The sequence below is a fragment of the Prosopis cineraria genome, unplaced genomic scaffold, assembly GCF_029017545.1.
Source record: "Prosopis cineraria cultivar Desert tree isolate PC_DT_omini unplaced genomic scaffold, ASM2901754v1 PC6, whole genome shotgun sequence".
Classification (NCBI taxonomy): Eukaryota; Viridiplantae; Streptophyta; class Magnoliopsida; order Fabales; family Fabaceae; genus Prosopis; species Prosopis cineraria.
Window position 1 is genome coordinate 34284865 of NW_026555337.1, and position 24808 is coordinate 34309672.

Consider the following 24808-nt stretch of genomic DNA (forward strand, 5'->3'; position numbering starts at 1 on the left):
TAATTAATACAATATAGAAGGCTAATATTTTTAAAGGGAAATGACACATACATACAAAACTACTTAGTTCTGAAAATCAATATTTAAAATATTTTAGATCAAGCAGGTGCAGAATAGTTAAAATGTTTTATAAGCTATGACAAAGCTTTTTTTTTTTTAATTCTATGGTAGAAAATGCCTTTTCTTTTTCTGTTTTCTGTTTTCTTTTTCTTTTTTATGTTGCTTGAAACCTTTCCTTGACCTAAGCTTGTGAGGCTATTTTTTTTACTTCTCTTGTATAAAGGAAATCGCAATTCCTTTTAACTTAAATATTAATGTGTACCAAACAAACCTTAGATCCAGAAGGATTATTTCTAATATGTGATCAAATGCCCGAAACACTATTAAAATGTGTTCTTACCCCTTTTTTTTTAAGTATATTGATAATTTAGAATTAAACAATAAATTTTTATCCTTTGATATATTTATAAAATTGGGCTGAACCTTCTTTTATATAAAATTTATCTAAAAGGGATTTGGTTTGTTGGCTTGCAGTAGAAATAATTGGGTTTTAATGCCGTGGCCCAATATTAGTTTGGAAGTTTTAAAATCCCATATTTAATTAAATGACAAGTTGTTGATAAATTTATTTTTAAATTTTTTTTTAAAAAAATGAAATTGTTACAATGGGAACCAATCATAATCTTTGATTCAAAAGGATTATTTCTATTTTTTTTTCACAACAAAAGAGTTTGTTACAAGAGGACGCTTCTGGCACTGGGCTTTTGGGACTCTGTCATGTTTCTGTCTGAAGTTTATTTTCTCCCCACTGTAACGGATTCAAAAAGAAAAAAAAAAAAGAGTTTGATTTTTCTGATATTGTTCGCGTCTCATCTCAACCTGAGCTAGTCAAACAAACTTATTCCTCTATTTTCTTGCCGTCTTATTCCTCTAATAATATTGTTGAATGGACTATAATATGTATAAGATTTTTTTTAATATTACAAATTTAAAGAGTTAATTATATATCTTATTTCTTAAATCAGATAAAAAAAATTTTGTCATTATTACATGCTCCAAGATGTTATTGCTACAGCAAGTATGCTTAAAGATAAGTGATCAAATGCCCATTATGTCATCAACAACATTGATAAAAAGAAACACAACCAAAAATGTGTTCTTATAGGGATTTTAAAGCTGATTGATGAAGAAATTTACGTTTCACGCGGGAAAAACTAAAGCCCAGAACCTGTTGTTAAGCAAAAATGCAAAGAAAGTTTAGCATTGACGAAAAAGAATTAATATAAAATACATGCATGACAAATATAAGATATGTGTAGTGATTAAAAAAATAAATAAAATTTTAATAACCCAAGAAATTAATTAAAAAAAAGTGCAGCCGAAAAAGGTCATGCTAATTTAATTTGACAAGATTTAGGGTATCATATTTTTAATTGACTTGGGTTGAATCTTGCCTTGCATCAAAAGCAAAGATGTGATGCTGCCAGCATCAGGTTTGAAACATGCATTAAAACTTTCTTATTTTAATTTATGCGAATAAAAGAAAATTAGGAACCTCTAAGAAAATGATTATAAATTTTGAATGACAACATGTAGCAAAATACAAATACAAATATGTGTGTGCGCGCGCGCATAAAATGAAAAGAAACATGATCAATATATTTTTACCTTTTTTTTAAAGAGATTTCAATGTTGTTGGACAGAGAGATCTCCTTTTTACTTTTTTTTTTTTCCTCTTTTTCAAATTTGGAGCGAAACAAAGTGATGAAGAAATAAAGAGATTCTTCACAGCAGAATAAAACAACAGAATATCTGCCAAACACAAAAAGGCAATAAATTAATACTAGAAAAAGAAAAATGGATAAAAATTACATAAAAGGTATGAGATTTAAACTGATTATATATAGCATTCATTAATTGGCATAAAAAAATAATTTAAAGGTAAATAATTTGTGGAACTTAAGAGTAATTATGAGCTTTTAACATTTTTCCTGTTGTACTTTGGTAAAAGATATGATCAATCTTTTCTTCCTCTTGTTTTATTTTTGGGCTGTTTTCTTTAACTTCAATAGTCCTTGAGATTATTTTTCCTTTAATTCTTTGTTTGGTTGTAATTCTTCATTTTCTTGTAAACTTAACAGTATGGAAAAGAATCACACTATGTTAAGTATTCTCCTGTGGAAAAGTACATTAATCATATAAGCTTAAATATCTAAATAACTTCTTATTAAAAATATTCTCTAAGTATTGTGTGTGTGAGTGAGTGAGAGAGAGAGAGAGAGAGAGAGAGAGAGAGAGAGAGAGAGAGAGAGAGAGAGACTGCTATTATTGCCATAAAACTCACTGTCATTTTTTCCCATTTTTATAATGTTATTCTCCTTGTGAAATTCATGTTGCCTTCATCCTTATAAAAAACTCAATAAATCCTATTACTTTTATAACAAATATATTATGAATGATTTTATACTTCTGATATAATATAATTATTATTAACTATAGAATGATGAGGACAGAATTAACATAGAGGGGAGAATTTGTGAAAATTTGATCACTCATATAGCTATAAATTGTTTTTTTTTAATAAAAAGAGGTATTCTTAATACACAAATTTAGAACATCTTATCTAGTTATGATCATACGAATGTTAATTGTCAATAAAGGTCAATATTATAATTATTGCAGGTATATTGATCAGAATTAAAAAGCCAAAAGTGCAAACCTATTATATGTTAAAGACAAAAATTACAAAATAGACATAACTATAAAAAAAAAGCTATCAAAATGAATCTTTACCTTTTTTGGGAGAGATTTCAATGTTGTTCAGCAAGAAACCTCTGGTTTTTCTTTTTTTTTAATTTAAAGAAGAACGAAATAATGAAGAGAAAATGGAAAATCTTCACACTGCAGGATGACAATAATGTAGAATCTGCCACGCAAATTACAACAAAATTTTTAGTTTTAATGACTGAAGAATCATTACAAATGTATAGGGCAAGAGGAAAATTATATAATAATTTAAATGAAAGCATATATATATATATATATATATATTATCTAAAGCGATAATACATGCATTGACCATATAATAAGTTTTTTTTAGGAAAACATAATCTTTAGTCCTTATAATATCATTGAATTTTGTTTTTAATTCTTATAGTTTTTTCAGTATTTTTAATCCTTATAGGGATTAAAATTATGAAAAAATGGAAATTATAGAGACCTAAAAAATAAATGTCACTCAATCTTTTTGAAACTATAGGGATTACAAACAGTGAAAAAAATTACAAGGACTAAAAACAAAACCTGATAAAACTATAAGGATCGATAATTATGATTTTCATTTTTTTTCATCTTTGGAATGACATGATATATATGGTTTATACTTGAACTATATATGTTTCATAATATTCTGTTATGACTTATGAGAACAAACATAAAAGGAAGAGCTTGTCCTAAATGATGAGTCTTTTAGATGAGAGTGTTCATTGAACTTATAAATAAACCACATTTTTATGTAAAACTTTTCCATATAGGACCCATATCATATTATTAACCCTTAATTTTGAATAAAATTACATGGATAAGTTATAGCGTAAGAAATTTACTATTCATGTTGCAAGTTATTATTAAGTTTTTCTACAATCACAAAAAGTATTTCAAGATCATTAGTTCATGACGGCCGCAAAAAGTTAGAACCTAGACTTCTCAAAGTTTTAGGTTTCCCATTATAAGGATATTTTTGCCCACTCTTAATTCTATATATGCTGCAAATTTTTCTATTGAGGCTTTGTATATATCCCGACAAATTGTCAACTGTTAAGTTGATTAACTCTCCAAAAAGGTTAAAGAAACCAATAAGATTTTAACATATAATTAAATGCTAACATAAGTGAAGCATAGAAAGCATTTAACATTTTAATCAAACTTATTGATGATATCACTGAAAATCATTCTTATGCATATAATGCAAAGAACAATAAACATACACAGAGATATAGTTTAGTTATACACACCTTGATTGTAAAGATTGAAGAAGCAACAATTGATGAGTCTTGACAGTGATTAGTGGATCGAACTTATTGATGATTGGTGAAAGCAAGAAGCCAAACTACTTGAACTCAGAGTGATCGATGAATGAATTGTAAAGAGAGGTATCTGTTTCCGTAGCTTAATTATAATGAGAGCAAGAATCTCACAAGAGTGTGTGCCACTCAAAGATGATCCTTTTAGTCTTTGTTTGGCCAAAAAGAAGAACAAGTTTCATCAATCTCTTCTTGATGTCATAGTCCGTATTCTTTGCTTCTTGCTTTGTGTGTGTGTGTGTGTGCGCGCTACTTTTTGAAATTATTTTATTTCCATTATCAATTCTCTAATGAATTTCAAGCATCCTAAAATACTTTTTCCTTCTTAGGGATCAAGAGTAAGAGGACAAGAAAAGCATAAAGAAGCCATGAAACTTCTTTAATTTATTGAAGATATGCTTTGTGTGTGTGTCTCTCAAAATTCAGCCTCCTTGATTTGTTGTATTAATGGGATAACTTTAATTTTATGCTTACAATGCAGTACAAATTTTAATGTACATTTGAACGTGTATTTTATATTTATTAATGGGGATAACTTTAAAAAACTACTGTATCTTGGTTACACATTTATCTAATAGGAACCATTCACACGCTCCAATGTACGTAATATCAACGTTAGTTAACATTTATACTCTTTGAAAACAAGTATTAAATTGAAATTTATGTAGTAGGAAACGTGAGTGGTTTATATATATATATATATATATATATATTTCTGTATTTTTATCATATAGCCTTTCAAAGTAGGTTAGTTAGCTATCTTCATTTCCCATCTTGTCAACCTTTTTTCACAATTACAACTCTCTCTTATATTCGCCAAGGAAACTTAACGTTATTTACATCAAGCTGGAAAAAATGAACATTATTGTTGAATAATATAATAATCCTAAGTTAGTTTATTAATTTACATTTTATATATTTTTAGTTTAATAATAATGAATAAAAAAGAGGGTATACAAATCAATAATGAAACAGGTTATTTTTTTCACTGCAAGTCTTGCAACATCACGTGTATTTCCATGGGCTGTAAATCCTTGGGCTGGCATTGTTGTTTAAGCTGTTATTCTGTGAGGCCCAGTATTATACGCCTAATGCATGACAAAGAAAAGGGACTCATCTGGGATATTCAAAAATCTGTTGAATTTATTCCAAAACCTTAATCAAAGGCCTAATGCATGACAAAGAAAAGGGACTGATCTGGGATATTCGAAAATCTGCAATTCTTGCAACATCACGTGTATTTCCATGTAAATCCTTGGTCTCGCATCGTTGTTTAAGCTGTTATTCTGTGAGGCCCAGTAATATAGGCCTCACGCATGACAAATAAAAGGGACTCATGATATCCGAAAATCTGTTGAATTTATTCCAAAACCTTAATAAAAGTAATTTGAGAGCCAATGGGAGTTAAGCCTGGCAAAAAAATATTAATCTTTTATAATATGATTAATTAAATTTTTACTGAGAGAGGTGTTCATATTTAATGTATGTTCATGGCTCAAACAAGATTTTCTCTAATAGGAGGATGCCTATAAATAATAATAAAAAAAGAGTAATTTGAGAATAGCTTCATCTCAAACAAAAATTGTAAAATCATTTTTTGGTAGTGTCACTACTTACTGCACAGGTACTTGACACGATGTTGGGAGTGTGAAACAAACTCTTGAATGTAAAGGCCAGACTTTTTCTTAGTTTTCTTGCAAAAATCGCTTGGCAAATCTTCTCTTTATTGCCTTTTATTCTCTAGGCCTGAATCAATAGAGGGTTAAGCTTATTCAATAACAAATGAGATGTTTTTCGAACAAATAATATTGTAACGTATTTTTTTATAAAATCATAAGAAAATAATTTACAACATAATTTGAAAACAAATTATATTTAAAATTATTATAATGTAATTTATTTTTTAATAAAAAGGGAGGTGAGCTCCTTGTTCTTCTATCAGTGTTCCTTTTCTTCATCACATTAAAACTCTCAATTACCACTGTGAAAGATTGTGTCTAACGGAAAAAGTTAGCCTCTCATAATGAGTAACCAAAAGAAAAAAAAAAATCTCAACTGCCCTACTTCTTGAAACAATAATAGTCCATTTTTAAATTTGGTAAAGTAGGAATATCTTCTATTAAAAATAAAAACTAGTTTCACTCAAGATATGGAGGTTTAAATGTTGACCAAAATTTAAAAAAATAAGAGTACCAAAATATGTTATTGGAATTGGAGGTAATTAGGACAAGTTATGCTTATTTCATGCTCTAACATGATGCCATAGCAATTTCTACCATCTCCAAGGCAAAGGTCTATCAAAAATAACAAATATTTGCTTGTTTCGGGGGGAAAAAAAGGAAGAATTGCATTTAGAGGCCCAGATGGAAAAAAGATGACACTGAGAACCAAAAATAACAAAAGGTTCAATGATGCACAAGACAAGGTTCAGCGATTTAATTGTACTATTCATGCTATTTTTTTTTTTTTTGTTCTAAGCCCTCATTGCTATTGTAAATCATTTGGGGACCCTGAATGTAATTCTCCCAATTTCAATACAATGTAGACTTTGGTCATTAACAATGCACAAAAAAAATTTAATAAAAACAACACCAAATTTAGGAAATTTCACCTTATATTCCACTGCACATATATTTCCCAGACTTGAGAAAGGAGACAATGGTCAACCTACTTGTTCCTCTAAGCAAAAATGTTAGCATCACATTGCACAGCAATTGGGTATTTTTTGGTAAACAAAATGCCCTGTCATTGATAAACTCGCGAATTACAAATGGCAGATAGTATCAAATATCAAAACTCAATCGAAGTCATGCGTAAAGTTTATACTTGCATGTGATAACCTTTGAACAAAGACAACTATATACAGCACAAATCTTGCAGCATTATGTTTCACGGCCCTTACTTTAAGTATGACATTAATCACAACAGAGAAAACAAAATACAAAGCACACAATAAAATCTTAATTATAAATCAAAATGCTTATCTTTAGCAGCAATGGCTTCCCAACATTCATCTTGTTGAGCCAAAATGTGTTGTTGTGCCTCCAAGAGCTGGCTATGACGTGTCTTAACATTAGCATGTTCGAGTTGTGCTGAGTCAAGATGGATTTGGGCTGCCTCTAACTCCTTTTGAGCCACTTGCACGGCTAAAGCAGCCTCTTCTTCCTGCTCACAGATAGTTGTAAGCTCTTTTTCAATGGCATTGAGCTTATTATCCAATCCTTTCAGAAGCTCTAGGGCATGATGAGCTTCAGATATATCACAACCAAATACCTTGGTCTTGATAGACTCTAGCCAATTGTTGTCAAAACCAAGGGTAGAAGCATCCTCCAAGTTTTCTGCCAATAACCTCTTGTCTGACTCAGTGATTGATAAGGGAGTTCTAGTGGCCAAAATGTTCAAGATATCCAACAACACTCTATAGGAAAAGAACAAAATTCGAGTGCTTCGATTCTCTGTAGGAAGACGTAGCTGTGGGTGACTCTTAAACACCTTTGCAAGCAAGAAAGGCTCAACACCCTCTAAATTCATCATATTAACTATCTCTTGCACCCCAGGAACAGTTAAAACATAATCAGTCATGGAGAAAGGAGGCGTCGTCTCTAGAGAAGAAGAAAGAGGTGAAGGTGAAGGCAACTGTGGTGGTAAAACCTGAACATCTGACTTTTTCATGCCATATTTAATAGGTCGACCTAACAAAATCATCAAATTATGAAAACAAATATAACAAAAAATTTGCAAAGTAGCATGACCAATAGTAGTGAGATTAGGTGTATGACCTTTAGAATAGGAAGACTCTCGTTCTCTTCCTTCCAAGGCACTTAGACTAGCACCAAAATCCCCACTTCTATTTACTTGGCCACCGTGCTCACTAGTATCATCCCTCAATAGTTCATCAAAACTAGAAGCATCACTCTCTCTAGTGATCTCATCGTCATCAAAGCACGAAGAATTTACCTCACATTCATTTTGAACTAGACTCACTTCCTCAGTGATCCCATCACTGGCATGCTCAAAAAAAGTGGTGAGGGGCCCAATGGTTTCAACATTACCATCCTTGCTCGGGACAATAGCAAGTGCATTAGAGTTCTTAGAAACTTGAATAGTATCAACAGCTTCTCGAATCAACTGGTTAGTAGTTCCAACATCATCTTGATCACTTCCCTCTGAATGAAGCAAAGCTTGGATGAAACTATCCAAAATTAATTAAGATAAACCATTTGTTTCGCCAACATGCAAGTCCTTTGTACTATAAAGAGGGTGAGTTTCAATCTAAGGATCCTTAAATCCATTACATAATTTCTCACATCTACATAGAACCTACCTCTTTTTATAAGAACCTTGAGACGAAGGAAGGAGAGCAAAATATTTATAAGATTGCCAAGAGTAGGGAAAGAAAATCAAGAGATCTAGAACAGGTAAGGTGTATTAAGGATGAAGAGGGAAGAATTTTAGTTACAGATGATGAAATTAAAAATAGATGGGAGACTTATTTTTCTAAACTTTTCAATGATGGAGAGGATTCATCTAGTAACTTGGAGGATTTAGTAACTGGTGAAGGAGAACAAAATTTGTCATTCTATCGAAAAATACGTGATAAGGAGGTAAAGGAAGCTCTTAAGAAAATGGCAAATGGTAGAGCTAACGGACCTGATTGTATATCTATCGAAGCGTGGAAATGTTTAGGTGAAGAAGGGGTGAGATGGTTAACTAAGTTATTTAATGTGATTTTACGGTCCAAGAAAATGCCTGATGAGTGGAGGAGAAGTACATTAATTCCTATTTATAAAATAAAGGAGATATTCAGAATTGTACTAACTATAGAGGGATTAAACTCATGAGCCACACAATGAAATTGTGGGAGAAAGTAATTGAGCACAGGTTGAGATTGGAGACAAGTATTTCTGAGAATCAATTTGGTTTTATGCCAGGTAGATCAACTACAGAGGCGATTTATCTACTAAGGGGATTAATGGAAAAGTATCGTTGTAAAGATAAAGATCTACACATGGTTTTTATTGATTTGGAAAAAGCTTATGACCGTATACCAAGAGAAGTGCTTTGGAAAGCGTTGGAAAAAAAGGGAGTACGGATTGCTTATATTAAAGCCATACAAGATATGTATGAGGGGGTAAAAACTAGTATAAGAACGCCTAGTGGTCAAACAAAGGATTTTCCTATAAAGATTGGACTACATCAGGGATCATCTCTGAGTCCTTATTTGTTCAACTTGATTTTAAATGTTTTGACGGAACATATTCAAGAGGAAATCCCGAAATGTATGCTCTTTGCGGATGATATAGTTCTTATAGCAGAGACAAGAGAAGAGGTTAATTGCAAACTTGAGTTATGGAGGAGGACATTGGAGTCGAAAGGTTTTCGTCTGAGTAGAAGTAAGACGGAATATTTATATTGTAAATTTGGTAAAGGACTATTCGAAAATAATTTCGAAGTGAAATTGGGAGATCAAATTATACCTCAAGTGGAAAAGTTTAGATATTTGGGAGCCATTATTCAAAATGATGGCGAAATCAGTGGAGATATTTCACATAGAATTCAAGCTGGGTGGTTTAATTGGAGAAAAGCTAAAGGAGTTATTTGTGACCGTAGGGTGCCTAATAAACTTAAAGGAAAGTTTTATCGTACTGCTATCAGACCGGCAATGTTATATAGTAGTGAATGCTGGGCTCTAACGGGACAGCAAGAGCATAAAGTTGGAGTAGCAGAGATGAGAATGTTACGATGGATGTGCGGACATACACGTAAAGATAAAATTCGAAATGAGCACATACGTGAAAAAGTGAGGGTGGCACCTATTGAGGAAAAAATGGTAGAAAATCGGTTGAGATGGTTTGGGCATGTACAAAGAAGACCAAGGGAGGCACCAGTGAGAAGAGTGGAACATATAACTTTGAGTCCGATTAAGAGAGGTAGAGGAAGGCCTAAGAGAACACTCTTGGAAGTTGTTGAACGTGATCTCTTAATTAATAATATTTCTAAAAGCTTAATAAATGATAGAGCACAATGGCGTCTTGCAATCCATGTAGCCGACCCCACCTAGTGGGATAAAGGCTTGTTGTTGTTGTTGTTGTTGTACATAGAACCTACCTCTACCTTAGAAGAAATTGCAGAAATTCCAACAAGTATACTCAATTACAAATAAATAATTCAAACAAAATTCATTGAAAGACATCAAAGAAACTCACCATAAATAGTCTTGGAAGGATAAATGGAAGAGTCTCACTACAAGAAGCAATAACTGTCTAGATTTTTTTTAGAAAAGTACTATTGAAAAGGCTCTATTATGGAATTTCTTGTAGAATTTCTCAAAGAAAATGAAAAAAAAATAGTGAGAAATTCTAAGAGAAAAGTGTTAGAAAATTAGAAAGAAAGCACCTGTGTAATGGCGGGGAACTTTTCTTTCAATCAAATCCACGAAAAAGGTTTGGCAGAAATAGGAAAATGGAATGGGAATATATAATGAAAATAATTCTGCATCATTTTTCTCTCAAAAATTTGAGAGAAGTTTTCCCTCACATATTTCCAAGAGAAATTCAATAAGTTCCCTTGAATAATGCCAAGAGAAATTTTTCTCTTGGACTTTTGTCCAAGAGAAAGTTCTCTCGGATGTCTAAGAGAAACATTTCTCTCAAGGCTTGTTGAAGCTTTCAATGGCACAAGATTCAATAGAAAATCATTTCAGAAGTTTGCTCAATCAAAATCATCACTGTGGGCAGCACAAAATGGCCACCTATGAAAAATTATGAAGTAATATAGTTAGCAAATCAAATGATGAAATATTTTGTTCAAAGATCATGGAAAGTACCCTGAATAGAAGTCTCAAGCAAAGGAGCATTGATGAGAGGTAAAGGAGCCCCTCTACAAGTGATTTGTGGACCCTCTGGTATCAAAGAACTCACCTCCTTTATGCCCCGTTGGCAACGGCAGATAGTTATCAAACCACCTATCATACCCAAAATAAGAAACCAAAGGAATATTTGCTTCAAAGAAATTTGCTACAGTGATATACCATACATGGAAAGAGAGACACTCGTATTCATAGTAGGAATAACTTCACTATATAGATAGTGTCTAGAGTGATAAAACAAGAACTCAGAGCTAGATGTAATAGATGTGCAAGTCAAAAACAAAGGCTTGTTGAAGAGAGTTTTCTGCGAAAAGTTTGGTTTTGTGAATGATTAGGTTTATATTAAGATTGTTTTCTTTGTAGGTTTTTGCATGAAGGATGAATTAGATGAAACCCCTCCAAAAAGAGGGCTTCTAATTGTCCTTCCAATTGCTCTTGTTTGTAACTATAAAGCCTATTATTTTGGTACTAATGAAGTTTCTTATCATTTACCTAAAAAAAGAGACATTATGATTTTACCTTCCTCTTCCTCTTCTTCTTCCTCTTCAAAAATTTCTATGATTGTAAAAGAACTGCCTTCAGTAGGAAGGGCAATGAGAATGGGACTCATAGGAACCAATGCCATTGGCTGGAAACCATTGATCATTGAGTTAGATTTCCAAGGGGCAAGGAATAAGACAACTATTATATGTCAAAAAGGTTGCAAGAGACCCACCTTTGTAGAATCCAAGGGGCAAGGATGTGAGGTATTTGATGATGGCCCTTCTTTAGGTGTCACTTCGACAACCTACACAAAACTATTGATATGTAAGTTGGATTTCCCTATGATTATAACGTATTGAAAATATATCTTCCATGTGAGTTGAATCATTATAATGTGTACAAGTCAACTAGTACTTGTGGGTCCATCATTATCACTTTATTTTTTCCCCCCTTCTCTGCTGATCAACTCATGCTACTCAAAGAAGAATAAGCATGAGATGTAAGTTCAAGCCATTTAACTTAAATTTATATATCTAATTAGAAAGAACAAAAATCTCATCCTTAGGGATATAAAAGTGAGAGAGTAGATTATGGCCTTGTTGATGTCACATTTCTTGGTTTTAAATCAGTTAATTGATTTTTTGATATAGTTCTTCTTGATTTAAAACCCTCTAGAACCATTGAATACCCTACTTTATTAATCTACAATATAGATGATTTCTTTGCCTTATTATCCGAAAGCAATATTATTTTTTTACTACTTCTATATGTTATGACCAAGACTAAAACATAAAAGAATATATTGTAAAGAGCTTAGTTAACACATAGGAGTTGTCCTACAGACTCTGAATCATATGATAAATTTTCTATTGTTGGCATCTTTGAAATAATGTTCTCTTCAACAATTTCCTTTGATTTCTTATTTATACCCTTACAAATACCACAGGGAAAAAGAAAAAAGGAAAAATTCTGGTTAAGCTGAACTCATTAGTAAAAGATGACATAAAATGTCTATTTCTATTAAGTTAGTATTTGATATAGATATACCCTTGTTAAGTTTGGTGAGCCAATTGAAGATTGTTGTGTTTCCAAGTCTTGGCTCCCTTCAGCTTTTCTCATACCAAATTGATGGGTATTGAGATGCGAAGAAAGATTCTCGTCTTTTGCCACCTGAACTTTAGAATCTAGATTTTCAAGGCCAACTTGAAGATGTGTAGTACTATTTTCTGCAAGTAGAATTTTCAAAGTTATATTTAACCTTGCACAATAACTTTCAATTTTGAAGAGTGACAATAATTATTGATTTTAAAGAGTGACTTTTCTAAATGCGTACCATAAAAAGAAAAATTAGGACAATTATATACTTCAGAAGATATGCGTACAGCTTGAAAATCAATCCCATGGCAAACATCAACAAGACTAGGAAGTTCCTCAAAAATCAGATAATATAGCTCTGGAAGCACATCTGTCATCACCATCTCTTTCATCTCAACATGTGAAATAATTACATGTTTAAGCTTGGAGGCTTCTTTTATGCTCAAAAACATAAGGTTGGGAAGTATACCAGACATTGAGATAGAGAACAGGTATTTCAACATGTTACAAGACTTAACATGCAGTTCATGTAATTTCGGAAAGCATGGCTCATGAGACAAACGATCACTAGCATTTTCCTCAATATCCTCTCCAACAATGTGAACTAGTTCTTCACAGTCAGATATCTCTAGCTTCCACAACTCAGGCAGACTTTTCAATATGGAGATAGAGAAGACAGTTTTAAGCTTTTTGCATGATGTAATATTTAGTTTCTTAAGATTGTTGAGGCTTAAAATATATTTTGGGCCCTCACATATATTCCTTAACTCACTAAGGTTTCCCAAAGTCAAGTATTCTAAGCTTGATGTCACTGGTTCAAGTCCTTCCCTATTTCTCTCAACCTTCGACTGTGCCAAATTAAAAATGTCTTCTACATTGGAGTAATGTACTGTAAGATCTGTCATAGTTTGTATGCGATTCTCAATTACCTGTAAGTTCCATGAGAGAGAAAATAAATTCCACAGGTTGCCTTGTGACAAAATTTAATCCATAACTAGTCCAAGTTAAAATTAATATACATTGTTGCATATAAATGCATTGGTCAACCTTCTAGCAAATAACATTTTGATACTGAGTAATATCGATCAAATTTAACCTGTTAATTGGGGGGAAAAACAAATACTGAGACTAGAAGGAAAAATTAGAGAGTCATACCTTTGAGGTTGTGGAATCACATTGACTTGCATGCCGACCACTCATGAAATCAGTAAAAGATTTAATAATAAACTCAGGAGACATATCCAAAACAATAGACTTTAGAGACAGCCCTGTCAAATAGTAGTTTTGAGGGAAAATGCTGACAAGATTTGGTATAACTTCAAGGTTTAAGCTTTCTAAAACTGGGAAATCAATATAAGCCTCAATATTTTGACTCTCATGAGATGAATCTTCATGATGGCTCGTTCCAAACACATATTTCAACTTAGGAGCATGAGCGATGGTCACATATTTCAAATGTGTGGGAGATCTAAACAAAGATGCTGGAAATAAATATTCTAGTGTACGGCATCTTGAAACATGTAACTCTTTCAACTTTGAGAATATAGAATTGAAGTTCATGAGAGCTTGAGCGTCTTCCTCATCTGCTACTATGCACTTCAGTTCATGACATTCTTCAATTATCAAAACTTCCAATAAAATCTTTGATGCAATGGGTAGAGCTAGCAATGATACTAAGCGTGAACAACTCACAAGTCTCATTGTTCTAATATTGTTCAGTGGTTGAAGCAAAGGATTTTGAGATGCTTGAAAAGGAGGAATCCCACCTCTTGATGCATCTAATTCCTACAAACATTTAAATATCCTTCATTTAACTCTTGTAAATCATGTATTAGCTAGAATATTTCATTAAGAAAATCCTTTCAAAATCTCAAGAAATTAGGAGTCAAAAATAATTTTGCTTGTCTAAAATTACAAAATTCTATGTAACAAGATCAAATAGATAAAATGGTAGAAATTAGAAGTGTTACCTTCATAGCTTTCCACTTCAATCGTCCTTCATCTGAACAAACCATCAAATCAGTGAAAGATTCAATGTTGCAATTCTCTAGAACAACCATATGTAGAGACGGCCATGTCAAGTAATAATTCATGGCACAAATGCTAATGATCTTTTGTACATCTCCAAGGCAAAGGACCTCCAAAGCTGGGAGATCAAATTGAAGCTCATCGTTTTGATTCAAATTTAACAAATGATCCTCAAGAGGGTATTTCCCAAAAATATATTTAAGCTCAGGAGCATTCTTGATAGTCAAAAATTTTAAATTTTTTAGTCCTCCAAATAATGTGGATGGAAATAAAAATTCTAAATCCTTGCAATCCCAAATTTCCAACTTCTCTAATTTTGGGAAAATGGACTTATAGGTGATCTGATCATTACGATCATCTACATCATTTGTTATCATGTGCTTTAAATCATCCCACTTTTCAATTGTCAATTCTTCCCACATTATCATTGATGCAATGGACAGGGAGAACAATGATAATAAATTTGGAAAGTTTACAAGTTTCATCTTCTTGATATTACGAAAGTGGAACAATTGTCTCGTAATGCATTGAGCTGTATTATATAATCCCTACAAAAAATAATTACTGTTAGATCAATGTTCACCCCAAACAATGATTCTCTTTCAAGGCTTGAGATAATAGTTTAAGATTTTGTTTTTCTATCAAATTTAAGAAAAATAGCATTCACCTCCCTTATCCTGTACCCAATTATTATTTCAGGATTTTTCTTTTAATGACCATAACATGCATAATGCATTTTCAAATACTTGAACCACATTAAGACAAGAGTATATCTTTTTATTGTAATGTGTTATCATTTAGTTGTAAATAGGTTTTCTTAGATAGCTGATTGAGTGGCTTTTATTTAGGGATTTATTGATCTCTTTTTCTATATACATTGGCTTTTTGTAGTCTTTTGAATAAATGAAATGCATTTATATTTCAAACAACACACATTTATCTAGATACATAAACTTTAAGATTCTAGACATATAATTAAGCAGTGCAACAGAACACTCTTTAAACATTATCAAGTCAACGACATATAGAGGTGTTACAACTACATTCAAATCCATCACATTTTCTGTAAAAGCTTTTTATCACTCATAGTAAGCTCTTCAAGTTTTTATGGTCAATCTACACAATATTAACTATCATATATCATCAATCATCAATATATCAATGTATATAATAAAATTTATAAGAAGCACCATTCAAAAACCATAAACATACGTCTCATCTTAGAATATATGCTAAGTATGGTACCCTCAATCTAGTATTTTAAATAAGTAGATTTTTGCTAGCTATTCATAATAGAAAATGTTAAACAAAAAGAAAGAGCCTAGTGTAACATACCAGGGGGGTTGTCAGGTCAGCCAATTTCTCCTCCTTAGAAATAGTAGCACTGGCCTTAGTCTCTTCGCTTGTGGCCTTAGATTCATGTGGAAAACAGCATATAGGAGCCCAAGAGCAAGCATGTGCATTAGGATTCAGAAGTGTCTCATTGGCAATATCTGTTGGAACTGAAGATGATGACCCTTGCATTGATGAAGACATGAGTTTGCAATGTTCTCGATAAATGTCAATAAAACTTGGAACTCTAGAGAGCTTCATTTCTTTCATTAAAGGGAGCATTACCGCCTGTTCATTTTGATGCAAAACATGGTCCTCCTCTCTATACTGACTAAACATGTATTTCAATTTCTCACATTCACATATGCTTATAACTTCCAAAGGAGGAAGACCTCTAGCAAAAAGAACAGGTAATATCATTTCTAAATTGTCACATCTTGCAATTCTAAGAGTTTTCAATTTTGGGAACAATGAGTCATGACTCTTTTGATCATAACCATTGTCATCACCCACTATTTCATCTTTTGAGCTGTCATCGAAAACTATGTGTTCTAGTGCATGACAATCATTAATTGTTAATTCTTCCAATAGCACTAAGCTTCGAGCAGTGGATAGTTGGAAAATCGATGTCAATGCTACACAACCTTTCAATTCCATGGCCTTAAGGTGACAAAGGTTTAACTTGCCATTAAATAACATGTTCTGCAACTTTAGACAGCTTTTTAACTCCATAGTCTCTAGTTGCTCAAGAAAGCCAGATGGAAGAGAACCACGATATAAATCTTCAATATCCATTTCAAAGAGATGTAGCTCAATCAACTTGGAGAAGGCAATCACATCAAAATAATGATTTCTAGTATCAATTAAGCATTGTATGTCAGGCCAGGAATACATATGAAGGATAATTAAATCGTTCATGCCTCCACATTCCATATGAACAATATCAGGGACAAGATTTTTCCATCTTGTTTCATCATACCCTCCTAATATAAGAAGCTCAGCAGCTCCTACAAGTTGCTTAAAAGTTTCCTCTGAGATTACAGGTCTTAAATCATGTGGAAAGAAGTATCTTGATATTAAACCATACTTTTCAAATTCTTCTAGAAGTTCAATAGAAGATATTTGATATCTTTGCAATGTAAGAGGAGATAAATTTTGAAAATCTATATTTTCATTTATGAAATTCCCATTATCAACAAAATACAACTCTTCTAGTTGCGAGCACCTTTCAATTACTTCAAAAGGATTGTTCATTTTAACTTTACATGCTCTTATCTCCAATAATCTCAACCTCTTTAATCCCAAAATTTCTTCTGATAATTCAATGATTGAACAATGATTCAACTCAAGAGTCACAAGACTAGGTAAGTTTCCCAAAATAGAAATGTCACCTAATTTCAAATTCATCAAAGAAAGAGTTTGGATATTCATTAATGATTGAAGTGAGTATAACAATGATGAATCTAAAATTTGTGAGTGAACATAAGTGCATTTTAAATGCAATACTCTGAGCTTTGTCATCTCTATGAAGAATGAATATGGGACCTTCAAATCCTCTGAACCATTTACATTTATTATAAAAATCTCCAAATTCGTGCCATCAAATTGATTGGGAAAGTCTTCAGAGTTCCAAAACAAATATCGCAGATTGGCTTCTATAGTTGTCTTAAAATCCATGATCACTTGAATGTCTTTGTCAGCTATCCATAAGGCCACTTCACGAACTAAATCATGCATCTTTACCAACCCATCTTGAAGATTCAATAATAAACAAGAATCCACAAGTTCTTGTATAGCCGCAAGCACTTTGCTTCTTGTTGTACAGTATTTCTCCACTTCCCCAAAAAGCCCTACTCCAATACCAATTCTACTCAAAAGTTCTACAGAAATTTCAAAATCTTTTGGGAAAATAGAACATATCAAAAAGAGTTTTTTTGCCTTCTCATTCTTTAGATTATCATAGCTTAACTTCAAACATTTATAAATCTTCGTCAAATTTTGATTAACATCAATCATTGACTTGGAATTTTGCAAGGTTTTCAAAGCTTCCCTCCAAATTGCTAAAGGTCGATTTCTTAAAGCTCTTGCTACTGCTACAATTGCAATTGGTAAACCTCCACACTGCTTCACAATGTTTTGTGCTATGCCCTTCAAACGACTTGAGGAAGTATTGGCATGTATTAGAAAAAGATTAAATGCTTCCTTATCAACTAGCATATCTAGTTGAATCATCCTTTGACAACCCATTACTTCACAAACATTCAAATTACGACTAATTATCAATACACTACAACCCTTGTGCTGGTGGCTAGATGGAATGCCTATGTCTTTTATAAGATCAAACTCTTCCCATACATCATCTAGTATTATAAGAAGCTTTTCTTTCTTATTAGTAATTCTAGACCATATTGTCTTTGAATGTTCTTTTTCCTTTCCTTCCTCTAATGTTAAATTCAAATGCCTTGCAATTTCACCACGAATCTTTTTGAAATCTGGAGGATTAGACACATCAAGAAGGATGACGCTATGATATTTGGATTCTTCAAGTTTAACACCTACTTCTATTGCCATTGAGGTTTTACCTGTGCCCCCCATGCCTTGCAATCCAATCAAATTGCAATTTTCATCTTCTAATGCCTCCAACAAATCTTGAAATTTCAACTTTCTGCTCTCGAAGTCAATAAAGCTTGGTAATGAATGGTATTTTAAGCTTGGAAGATCAACTGGACCTCCCACTATGTTGAAACTACATCTTCCCAATAGCTCATCAATCTCCAAAGTCTTCTTTGCCAACTCCTTTCCACTATGGTATTGCCGGTAGCAATTAGGACACAAGCCAAAAAACCATTTCTTCTTTGTTTCTGTGTCAACTTCAATAAGACTATCAGCTTCATGTATCCATTGCTGAGCTTCATTCTTAACTCTTGAAACACCACTAGCATTTTCAATATTTATCTTCACATCCTGTTGTTTTGCAGCAAGTATTTTCTTTTTTCTCTCAAAATTTTCAACATGATTCTCCAAACAACATAAGTATTGAGCTTCGTTTTTCACTAGATCCACCAAACATTGGAGAATGTTGCTTGGAGCATTAATAGGGAAGGTCAACATCTAACATGCAAATGAGGTTATAGTCAGTCTATCCAACTCTCCAGCATACTAACTATGAAGTTAGTGGATCCACAATATGATCAAAACTTGAAAATCATAGCTACAATGATCAATGATTTTAAGAAGTGGTACACATTAAGATAGATAAGCGGGCAAATCAAAGCAAGAGCAAAATTAACCTAATATCTATCAATCTAAAGATTTACTCCCTCTGGTATGTAACATACTTCCATGAGCTATTGTTGGTCTAAAATGTAGGACATTTTATAGTTTTAAGAAATACCTTTCCATATTAACACAAGTTAATTTCTGATGAGATTTAAAAAAAAAACTGAATTTCCTTAATATGTGTGATGCATGCTGCAAGTATCCTACATTGTGGACCGGAGGGAGTAATTTCATCCAATGTTTTGTAGGTGCCTAAGATAGCCAGTAACTCTTGAAGCAAAACCAAAGAACGTAATTGCATGACTAACTTTGAAGCTAATTGCTGTTACTCTTAGATCCTTGCTTTATGCTATGCTTGGTTGGAAGGGAGGGGAGGAGAGGGATTTTAATAGACGGGAAGGGAGGTGACAGGGGAGAGAGGGAGGGGGAGGGGAGGAACCACTTCCCCTAAAATTTTTCCTCTCATCCCTTTGCCAAACAAGGGGAGAGGGGCCCCCTCCCCTTGCTTAGATAGGACAAGGGGAGGGGAGGGGAGCTCCTCCCCTCCAACCAAACAGGGAGTTAAGGAGGGTGATTGGGCATTCTAAGGAGCGTAGGGGGCCTTTACATAGTTCCACAGCAAAAGAATGTTCCGGCACTCATAGATGGGTCATCCAAATTTTAAACAGAAAGACATTTTTCCATAATTTATATAAGAAGAATAATAGTTCATTTCAATGTTAAGTTTGTGAAGTCTCTAAACTTATAAAGAGTCACAAGCCCTCTTGCCCATGCAAACCTTCCCAGCCACAAACCTTAATTCATAATGATGTTTGAACTCCTCAGATTCCCACCATGTTAGGAACCAAGTGTTTCATCACTCTAATTAAGGACTGTATTAGGCACACCTAGCTCTATCTTATGAATGAAACAAGTGAAGCCCCAAATCACTGAAAAATTTTAGTATCATAATTCATAATCAATTTCAAACTCAAATCAAAGTGTTTACAATTGACAAGGACAAATAATATGCCAACCTCAACCTCAAGAATTTTCTTTGGCAATCATTGCATTTTCATCATGTGTGTCAATAACTCACAACAAAACAGAATAACTGAAAGAAAGAATCATAATTTTGGGAGGTTACTTGTTCCTTATCAAACACCCCCCAATAGGGCTCCATCCAAAATCTTGAACAACCGGACAGCCGTTCAAACATTTCTATTCCTATATCCTGTCACTCGTTTCTTCTCTTCTTTGTTCTTCAATATATTTGGGTTTACTATGTTGTTCATCCTACTCAAGGTAGTAGACTCCATACCAGGGCCCATAAACGTGGTGATATGAATTTTGAGCTGTTGATCATGGCATGTGGGTGATTAAAGAAATTATTTGATGAATCAAGAATACTTATGAGGAAACGTAGATGTGAGGTTGGCTAAAGAATCCTATAGCCATGAATCCATGATCAAACTAAACACGTTGAAATTCAAGGACATTACATGGAAAGGTTAGAAGCTAGTATGCTGGAGTTAAGTCATATTGCAACTCATTCCCAAGCTATCAATGTCGTCCCCAAGGCATTAGCTCCACTGAAGTTTGAAAGATTTATCAACAAGCAAAATATGTTGGGTATTTACTCCCCAACTGGACAGGAACTGTTGGAGAATAATTGTCTAACAACATAATCCTCATTAAAATTATGATATTTTAAGCTGTGATTCTGGTGCATTAAAGAGCCAACAGGTCTATTTTCCTCAAGTCAACTTTCAAAACAAACTTCATTTCCTTCTTTATATGAAATGGCTACTTCTATTCTTATTTTCTAGATTTTATGGGATACAGTGGACTAACAATTTTTAAAGATTACAAGGCCATGCATGATTTCAAGATTATTTTTATATTATTTTCTTGCCTTTTTCTTACTCCTTACTCATGGAATTCTAGTTGCAAATTGTGGTCATAGTCTCATATATTTATAGCTCTCTTCCTCAAGTAAAATGCAAGAGAAAAATAGTCAAGAACTCCTCCTCTAAGAATTTTGCACTTTTTTTTTTTTTTTCATTTCCAAGCATGGGTGGTCTGGCAATTGAGAATTTGCAGGCAGGGGAAGAGATGGAGAGGATGAAGATGTGGGAAAAGTGGAACAATGGGGAGCATATTTTAGTAATTTCACATTGACAAAATTATATTTAACATTCAGACGTCAAGTGTAGCATTATATAGATTAGGGTAACATTGTGATTGAAGGCTAAGATTAGAATGAATTAGTGTAGTTTTCACCAAAAGTGTTTTAATAGTTCAATTGATACTAGGTTATATTTAGGGGGACGTAGCACTCTCCTTTAGTTTAATTAAGGAAGTTTTTATTTGTATTACCTTTGTAAAACTCAATATTTTTATAATGACAAAAATACATAAATAAACAAGATGCTAATAACAGTATGAACACAATGAAATAAGAAACTATTAAAATTACTGACCCTTTTCTCCATATACTCAAACACCGTAAGAAGATGCCTTCAACTACATAGTTTGCTCTGTTTTTTGGGTATGGAAACTACACAGACGCAAAAATACACAAGTCATGTTGATTTGAGAAGTTCAAAAATACCAGATATACTTTAGAACATGAAGCTTTTCTCGTATATAAAAACTAGAAGTGTAAACTAAATATACAGAAAAAGTCATATAAGAAGTTGTAATATGAACACAAAATGGAAACAAATACAATCAGAATGCAATTTTACCTCTGAAAGAAGATTTAGAAGGTATCAGAAGCTTTGTTTTTTCACCCTTTATCTTTCGAATTGAGGAAGAACAGAGTGAATGAAGAGAAAAATGGAAGGAATTCCCACTCAAGATAATAAGAGAAAGAAACTTGGATAATGGAAGAGGAATTGGTAGACACAGAACAATTATTGACTCAATGTCTAAGTCTTCCACGTGATTGCTCTCATGGGACCGCTTGGAATATGCATTCCACCTATCCCTTTTTCTTCTGAGACAAGACAAAATGTCACTAGCTTTTTCTTGTCATATTTATTTTAATTTTTTTCCTTAAGATAATTAAAATTAAAACTAGAATGAAAACGAGGCATGACAGCTTGTGAACAATGGGGCAGCTTTTCTTTTATATATATATATATATTGATATGTTTTAAGAATATGGGAGATTTCAAGCTCCACGTCAAAGAATAATGAGTATATGTGTATATATTAATATATATATTTATATACATAAGCACTTGTAACTAGATATCGGAAATTTAGTTACCACATTATCTTTTACTCCCAAAAAAAAAAAGTACATCTTATATCATATTAGCCCTTTTCCTCATGTTCACATATTTTTATTAAATAAATAACACCGGATTCTTAGTTCTTTTTCATGCTTACTTTATAATTATTCCATTTCAATGTACCAGAGATCACGAGCACATCATAATGTAATATTTTAAAATGTAAATGAATATACAATAACATCACATTTTGCTCATTACTATCGTCACAGCGGCAGAGCCAGAACATGTACATGTGAGGAGGGGGGAATGCACCCCCTCACATGAGAAAAATTATATACGTAGTATGAGAAATTTTAAATGAAAAATATTTTAGGGTTCAAACTTAAATTTGATATCAACCTTCTCAACATGTTTCTGGCAAAAAAATCTCAATATATTTTGCCCAAATAAAAATATATATAATTTTCCTTATGTTAGTATATTTTTTGCCTAATATAATTAATTTTAAAAAATTTAAAAATTATTTTTTTAATTATTAATTTTTAAATTACATTGTCCTACACTCCTGATTCAAGATCTTAGCTCCGCTATTGATCACAGCAAATGATATCATACAATAATTAAAGACTTCAAATTCAAATATTTACGAAATTCTAATGAAAGCATAAAGTGCACGTTTACATGTTACATGAAAAAGAAATTAATAATGAAAAATGACTCACAAATATTGAAAAAGAACTTGACTTGATTAATCACCTAAATTCTGTCCAACGAAACGTGATTTCTTGTATGTGTATATTTTTATAATTAATGTGGGTTGCAATGTTCATAGAAATATTATATTTAATGGGCTAAAATAAAAATATTAGAAATCAGTGTTATTTAAATTAGATTATATTGACCCAGTAAATAAAATACACGCGCATACAGATTCTGTTAATAGAATTATACATAAGCCTAATAAATTTTTCTGTTCTCATTACCTAAACATGTCCAGAATATTAGGAAAATAACTCAACTTGATTTGTAATATTGAGAAGTCCAGCTCACCCAATATATATATATATATATGCCTTGGGCCACCTCTCTCTGGCTCTCTCTATCTTTATCTATTCGCGCTATAATTCTTTAATTTGGGAACAACATGAAAATATCTTCAATCAAGACAAAAATAAAATGGAATTACACATATATTTACTATCATTAGGCAGAAATATAAACACACACACACTATCAACTTATCACGTTCTCCCATTGACGTGGATTACTCTTTTTTTTTTTTTTAATTGACCTCAAATCAATGTGAACTTCGAAATGGGAACTGTTAATTGTTCGTCGTTTCCTGACTGCAAAACCTAGCTACTAAATTCTAAGAGTCCCGTAGCAGAACTTCAGAAAACAGAAGTGAAAATAGAAACTAAAATGCTTACACGCTTAAGCTTAGAGACTTCCTAATTGATCTTGTTGAACTCCTTCCATAGATTCTCCCGCCCAAGCAGATCTACAAATCATGATTGGGAATTGAAAAGTTGGTTAAGAAGTAATAGAAAAAATTGCAAGGCATAGTATTGTGATGGTTAGAAATGGAAGTTACGGAGGGTGGAAAGAGGAGTTCCCTTTATCCATCCATTGTCGAGGTTGATGGCGCCGTCGACTTGATCGTCGCCGGCAACACGACGACGACGATGCTGAGATTCCCAGATTAATGCAGGGTTATGGCCCTTCTCCTTCCCTAATCGATTGATGACCGACATTACTATCAATACAATCAGACCTAGTCGACAGCGACAAGACTGTTTTTCTTTTTGCATCAGAATGAACCGAGCAATCTGAGAAGAAGAGCGTGCTTTCTGCCGGACAAGTGGGTGCTTGGTCATGAATATTTGGGATTTTAAAAAATAATAATAATTGAATTTTTATCAACTTAATTCTTTATATATTTTTTGTAAAAAAATAAAACGTTAGTTTTTTAATTTTTGAAACATGAATTGATTAAGCTACCAGGTCTTTAGATCAATTAGCTAAAAGTTACTCCCTCTTATAAAAAATATTTTATATTTTTAAAATATTTTTTATCTTTTAAGGTGTAATTATTATTTTTCCAGAAGTGTCTTCATTGATAATGACTTTATATTTATTATAAGATATTTAATAGAGGTAAATATGAAAAGATAAGATTAGTTTAAAAGTAAGCAACTATTTTATTGAGGGTGAAATTTAATTAAAAATGTTTTATATTTTTTAACAGAGTAAGTAATTCTTAATAACTTGAGTTGGAGTCTAAATTTATAATAGCAATTAAATTTTCTATGAAAGCATTCTATTTATTTGGTTATCCTTTTCATTATGCATAGGCAACGTACATATTTATTTAAGATTAAAAAATAAGTGATTTAATTTTTAGGTAATCTAAAATT

At 32.5% G+C, this 24808-nt stretch overlaps 1 protein-coding gene and 1 long non-coding RNA gene across 7 annotated transcripts; both read right to left on the reverse strand.

Annotated features, from left to right (window-relative positions):
• Positions 1-1047: 1047 nt before the first annotated feature.
• Positions 1048-4130, reverse strand: LOC129312767 (uncharacterized). The gene is made up of 4 exons (XR_008593692.1): positions 4014-4130; positions 2794-2926; positions 1669-1812; positions 1048-1228 (listed from the first exon to the last, which is right to left on the reverse strand). It is a non-coding gene; the product is annotated as an uncharacterized LOC129312767 (long non-coding RNA).
• Positions 4131-6879: 2749 nt separating this feature from the next.
• Positions 6880-24218, reverse strand: LOC129313598 (uncharacterized). 6 transcript variants are annotated; one of them, XM_054956853.1, is made up of 12 exons: positions 23822-24218; positions 21630-21706; positions 15892-18999; positions 14499-15104; positions 13684-14313; positions 12767-13457; positions 12481-12659; positions 11666-11737; positions 11470-11578; positions 10909-11046; positions 7862-8263; positions 6880-7774 (listed from the first exon to the last, which is right to left on the reverse strand). In XM_054956853.1, the coding sequence occupies exons 2-12, from the start codon at positions 21639-21641 to the stop codon at positions 7047-7049; spliced, it is 6675 nt and encodes a 2224-aa protein (XP_054812828.1). In that variant the 5' UTR covers positions 21642-21706; positions 23822-24218; the 3' UTR covers positions 6880-7046. The 6 variants fall into 6 exon arrangements, 5 of the variants coding, with proteins under 5 accessions (XP_054812828.1, XP_054812830.1, XP_054812829.1 ...); XM_054956855.1 differs by lacking the exon at positions 23822-24218 and adding an exon at positions 21897-22090 and having other exon boundaries at positions 6880-7684; XM_054956854.1 differs by lacking the exon at positions 23822-24218 and adding an exon at positions 21897-22087 and having other exon boundaries at positions 7862-8248.
• Positions 24219-24808: the final 590 nt, after the last annotated feature.

What these genes read in the sequence shown, in the direction of transcription:
- LOC129313598 (XM_054956853.1), bottom strand. An exon ending in CTGACCTGACAACCCCCCTG is followed by an intron (nt 15,105 to 15,891) that starts GTATGTTACACT and finishes TATTTTTTGTAG; the next exon opens with GGATTATATAATACAGCTCA. An exon ending in AGAAGAAGAGGAAGAGGAAG is followed by an intron (nt 11,047 to 11,469) that starts GTAAAATCATAA and finishes TGGGTATGATAG; the next exon opens with GTGGTTTGATAACTATCTGC.